The sequence below is a fragment of the Trachemys scripta genome, chromosome 10 (assembly GCF_013100865.1).
Source record: "Trachemys scripta elegans isolate TJP31775 chromosome 10, CAS_Tse_1.0, whole genome shotgun sequence".
NCBI lineage: Eukaryota > Metazoa > Chordata > Testudines > Emydidae > Trachemys > Trachemys scripta.
Window position 1 is genome coordinate 36953754 of NC_048307.1, and position 5847 is coordinate 36959600.

The 5847-nt window shown below is 54.2% G+C and overlaps 1 protein-coding gene across 1 annotated transcript; it reads left to right on the forward strand.

The window, feature by feature from the left end:
* The first annotated feature begins 2413 nt into the window (after positions 1-2413).
* On the forward strand, positions 2414-5457 carry NOG (noggin). Its single transcript, XM_034784943.1, has one exon. It carries the CDS (start codon positions 3745-3747, stop codon positions 4387-4389), a length of 645 nt encoding a protein of 214 aa, XP_034640834.1. The 5' UTR covers positions 2414-3744; the 3' UTR covers positions 4390-5457.
* Positions 5458-5847: the final 390 nt, after the last annotated feature.

The following is a 5847-nucleotide window of genomic DNA, read 5'->3' on the forward strand; positions in this document are numbered from 1 at the left end:
AGTCCCAGGGGGAAAGAGGTGTTTCTCTTAAACTGGAGTGATACTCTGAGCGAGGTCCTGCCCTCGTGTGCTGCAGATCCATAGATACCCACAAATACAGCACATTCAGTTGTGGAGTAAGACTCTCCTTGGGGGTTATGTTCCAGCAACTGTGCACTGGGATTTTGTGGAGGGGAGAAGGGGCAGTCACAGTCTGGTCAAAACTGGACACTGACTCACTACACTGAGCACAGTTTAGTTTTGTGCATAGTGATAAAAAGGTTTTGAAGGGGATATGGGCTGCCATGGAGCAGCACTGCAGTTCTGGAGCGGGGAAGGACCAGAATTAGCACTGATAACATTTGAGTTTCCATCCGGCTCAGAGCTGCTCCTCCTCAAGAATCTCTGTCCACCCCTTTCACATGTGACAGAGGCTGAGAATGGCAACCAAAAACTTTATGTTGCTAAAAAATTTCTGCTTCAAACCCATGGCCATTCTCACCTGACATGCTCATAACTGGCAGAATGGCCCTGCGTAGGCCATATGTATGAGAACCTAAGTCAGTGCACATGCGCACTCTCTCCTGTCCTGTGTTTATTGCTTTTTAGCAAGAGAAACAAAAGTGGAATCCATGTTCTGTGCAGAAAGAAGCAGTGTGGCCCCCACTGGCTGTTGCTCTCAGCTACATCTCAGATGTTTCATTAGAAGACCACTTCTTAAGATCTACTCTTGGACACTTTTCCCAACAGCCTGCTCATCCCAATCCCTTGCCTTCCCTGCAGCTGCAGTAGCGCTTGGCTACTTGAAAAAGCAATATTAGGAGATAAGCTGAAAACAAACTCACTAGAACGAAAGGTGGTGAGGCTATTACATCTCCCTAGTTGTATCTGATCTGTTTATTTCCTGTCCTCTGGGGCAGGACATTACAATCCTTGGTACCAAATCTCCCTTCATCATCTGCAACGCCCCACAGCTCTACTATCTCCAGGTTCGTCTGCAGTTTGCTTCTATATGCTTGTATGTTTGCCCTTCCTCCAATTTTGGAGTCATCCACAAATGTGGTCCTGCTTGAATGTATTCCAAAGAAACACAGGAGTCTCTAGGAACACTGAAAGAAACTCGGTCTGCGCTACAAGAGACATCACTGCCTGAAGACTGACAGATGGTTCAACATTGCACCTGCCTGAAGTGGCAAGTGCCACAGCCTGAGAACCGCTGAACTCAATGATCTCTAGTTCCCGTGGTCAAGTTGGAGCTGTTAAGAAGTACATTTAAGACACCTGTTGGTAGGGTGACCAGATGTCTCAATTTTATAGGGACAGTCCCGATTTTGGGGTCTTTTTCTTATACAGGATCCTATTACCCCCACTCCCTGTCCCGATTTTTCACACTTGCTGTCTGGTCACCCTACCTGTTGGGCAAAACCCAGTGAATTTGTCCTAAATTAGGGAGTGTGGGAATATCAGAAAGTTCTGTGACATCGCAAGGAAAGAAACCAACTTTCTGTCTGGTTTAAATGCCTGCACAAACTGTAGGAACACTCCCTTGGGTGTGGGATAATGTGCAGTGTTTGTGTCATCTAGTTGTCTAAACACTATGGATAAAATTCTGCTCCTGTTAAATGATTGATTCTCTTTAAGTGAATGGACTTGCTCCAGATTTACACCTGTGAAACTGAGAGCAGACTTTTGGTCCCATGTGCCCACCCGAAGCAGAGCTTACTGCTATCCCATGCAGTGGTCACTTCCCCAGAGCAGCATAAGCCACTAAGTTGTCTGTCCAAAGGTGACCTCATTCAGGGCTGGCCTTCTAATTTGCAGGGTGGAAGAGGGGGGTGTGGTGGTGGGAAATCATGCCATGTTTGCTTGCTTCCCTTCTGGTCCTGATGCTGGAAGGGGCCAGGGATCTGGCTTGTAATACTCCCCTGGCCCCGCTGGCAGAGAGGAAGAGCTAGGTCGAATGCATGATGAGCCCACCAAAAAGAGCAGGGTCACAAGCGACCATTGCTTGGCTGGCCCATATCTCTCTGCAAACCAGCAGTGTGTGAGAAGCACCAGGTTCCCCTGCTTTCCAAAACAAGTGCCTGCAGCAGCTCCCAGTGGTCGCCCAGCAGCCTCTGCAGGATTCTCTGACACCTCTGTTTTCGTGTTAACCCTTTGAGCGCTCTCCAGCACATAGAATGTGCCCGGGAGGGCCATGCAGCCAGACGCAAGCTCGGCAGCAGAGACCTAGCTAGGCCCGGCAGAGGTGCCATATATTGCCCTGACGGGTCCATCTTTGAGCTGCTGCTAGCCCCGGCAACAGGGAAAGGGTTGAGTGAGGGTGGTGGCTGGGCATTAGGACCCAGCGGGCCCCCCGGCGCAGGCGGGGGGCTGTCAATCAGAGAGCGTGGGGAAAGTGACAGCGGTGGGCAGTTCCAGCTGACACCTCGCGCCGGCGAGGGGGATATTTAATTTGGGCTCGCGCGGGGCGCTCGGCAGTGCGCGGCGGCCGTGCAGCAGCTGGGCAGCGCAGAGCGGAGTGGGCACGTGGGTCCCAGCGCTCCGCAGGGCACAGCAGCCGCAGCCAGGCGGGCAAAGGGAGCCGGGCTGCCAGTGCCGCAGGATCAGGGTCTGGGCAGGGCTCCTCCGCCAGGACCGCTCACGCAGCTTGCAGCCCCCACCCCCCCGGGGCTCCGGCGTGGATGCGCTGCCCGCGGCTTCCTCCCAGTGCACAGAGCGCGCGTTGAAGTGATCGAGGCACCCCGCAGACGGGCGGGGGAATGGGCAGCTCCTCTGGAGCCTGGGCTCGCTGAGGGCTGGTGCTCGCCACGGGCTGTTCGCAGAGCAGGGGGTGCTCTGGCCCCCATTGCACAGTCCCTCCCGAGAGCTGCTGCTTCATGCGACCCGCGCTGCCCTCGCCGGGCAGGAAGCCCCCGAGGACGCCGCCGGGTCCCTAGTGCGCGGCGCGGAGCACCAGCCTGCGTCCTGCTCGGGCCTGGGCAGCGGGGGATTTACAGCCCGGAGCCGGGTGCGAACCTGTCGTGGGCGGGCGAGCGACTCGCTTGGAGGATGAGCCCGGGGAGAACCCTCGGGATCTAAGTCCAGCTTCCTGAGCCCCGGCGCCCCGATCCCGGAGCCGCCCGGCACAAGGCGAGCCCAGCCATGGGACCGAGCTCCGCGCCGCTCGCCCGGCGCTGCGTGTCCGCCTGAGGAAGCGCCCTGCTCCGATCTTGGGGCGGGGAAGGGAAAAGTGGGGAGCCCCCCTCAGAGCTGCAGCTGTTAGTGCGTGTGCAGGACTCTTCCCTCCCCCTCGCTGCCGCCGGCCGGACCCTTTGCCCAGCTCCCCGTCTGTAAAGAGGGGTTTATTCTTGGGCTCCAGTCTCACGCCAAACCCTGTCCCAGCGTCTAGACAAGCTGTCGTGGCTCTAAGTCCAGCTGTCACCATGGGGATGGAGCCGGGGCCGCTGTGAATCTTGTGGAGCCAGACAGAGCGGAGGGAGGGAGCGAGCCGCGGAGGGGGGAAGACGCCGTGGCCCTTCGGAAGGCTGCTCGCAGGGGCGCAGGGCTGCTCGCCCGGCTGCGGCAGCGGGGAGCCGCCGATGCTGAGTCCCAGCAGCCCCGAGGGAGCTATTTAAAGCGACGGGCCTCGCTGGACTTTGTCTCGGCCTATTTATGACTCCCCTGGACTTGGCAAGGGGCAGCGCGGGGCAGTAGCGAGAGCTCGGAAATCATCCCGGGGCGAGTCCCGGCCGCCGCCCGGGGCCTGTCTGCGCCGGCGGGAGCATGAAGGGGCCGCAGACTCTCCTGCTCTGGGCCGGCTGGCTGCTGCTGCAGCGCGGCTCCGGCCAGCCCTACCTCCGCCTCCGGCCCTCCCCGAGCGATAACCTGCCTGTCAAGGACATCCTGGAGCACCCGGACCCCGAGTACGACCCCAAGGAGCAGGACCTGGACGAGCGGACGCTCAGAAAGAAGCTGGGCAGCAGCTTTGACCCCGCGTTCATGTCGGTGGCCGCCCCGGCCCCGGGGAACCTCTCCAGCCCGGCGCCCCCGCCCAGGCTCAGGGGCTCGGCGCCGCTGCCCGGCGAGCTGAAGAAGCTGGAGCTGGGCGAGAGCACCTCGGGGCCCCGCATGAAGCTGGGCAAGAAGGCCCGGAGGAAGTTCCTGCAGTGGCTGTGGGCCTACACCCACTGCCCCGTGCGCTACACCTGGAAGGACCTGGGCGTCCGCTTCTGGCCGCGCTACATCAAGGAGGGCAGCTGCTTCGCCGAGAAGTCGTGTTCCTTCCCCGAGGGCATGTACTGCAAGCCGGCCAAGTCGGTGCCCAAGACCTTTCTGCGCTGGTACTGCCAAGGCTGGTCCAGGCAGAAGTACTGCACCTGGATCCCGGTCCAGTACCCGCTGATCTCGGAGTGCAAGTGCTCCTGCTAAGCCGGGCTGGGGAGCCGCTTCCGCCGCGCTGGGCGTGCCCCCTGCTTGGAGAGCCAGGCTCCTGGACAGACTCACCGGGATCCCAACTGTAGCGAGGGGGGCGGTCTCCATTGCCCTGGATCCCAACTCCGTTGCATGGGGAATCTCAGAGGATCGGTGCACCAGGAGGTATCATCCAGCTCAGTACCTAGCTGTCTCTCGCAGTGCAACTCGTCTCCCTTCCCCCCCCTCCCTTCCACCGAGACCCTGAGACTGAAAGGACACACACAAAGATGGACACACGCTCACAAGAGGATCTGTTTGTGCGTTTCTCTCCCCTTATTACATCCCTTGCACTGTTTATGACTTATTTTATTTTAAATGGGAAAAGCAAAACTGAAAAGGAACTGCAGTGCAGGCCAGAGGCAAAGCTAAGCACTACAATCAGATGTTTATTTTTATACATATATAGCGTTCTAACAAAACAAAACAGAGAGAGAGAGAGAGAGAGAGAGAGAAAGAGGGAGTTACCAGCCTTGTAAATATAGAGATTTTAAAAAGAAGGGGAAAATTGCAGCTGTTTATTATTATTATTATTATTTTATTATTATTATTATTATTTTAAAGACATAGGACCACATTTTAAATCCATCCCACTAAAATCTGAGTACTTCCCTGAAAAAAGGAAGGGGGAAATTTCCAGTCAAGATGATTCAACAAAAAACCAACACAGAAGCCCTTGAAGATGTTAATTTCTATTTGCTGTATTTTTGTCTTCTACAAATGTTTCAAGTAATCTGCAAAGCTCTTTACGTTTTTAAAAAGTGTTTACTGATTAACTACAAAGGAGATTTTTTTTAAAGTACAAAGTTATGAAAGAGTGGAGTCTGTTTTGTTGGTTTTGGAATACATATAGTAACGTAGAGATGTTAAAAGAAATTTTCAGTGTACAGTTTATTTATTTTTAATGTTTATGTATAAAAAAGCTAGAGATTATGCCAGAAAATATTGGAAATGTTTACTTGAATATTCCTTTAAAAACATATCAGTGTAAATATGAACTATGACTGATCAAAACATTTTTAGCAATAAACTCTATCTCTGAAGAAACAATTACTGATGCACTACAGAGTTCTGGGAAAGGAGATTATGGTGCTAGGTTTCTTGGGGCCAGATCCTGAGCTAGTGTAGCTCAGTATCGCTCCACTGAAGTCAAGAGACTTGCACCACTTTACACAGGTTGAGGATCAGGCTCTGGTTTTATTTAAATTCTGCACTTGGTGTGGAGATGGAGGACAGAAGAGAGGGATAAATGGCTCATAAGGGATAAAAAAATTGAAATGTTTTGGGAAGGGAGCCATTGTCTAGTATCTGCATGAGTTTTTCTTCCTTCTTCACTGTGCCTTGTCAGGGTCTCTCTCTTACTCTGTGTCACTAGGATTCCAAGTTTCAGATTTCTCAGATTCTCAGTGGTGGAGG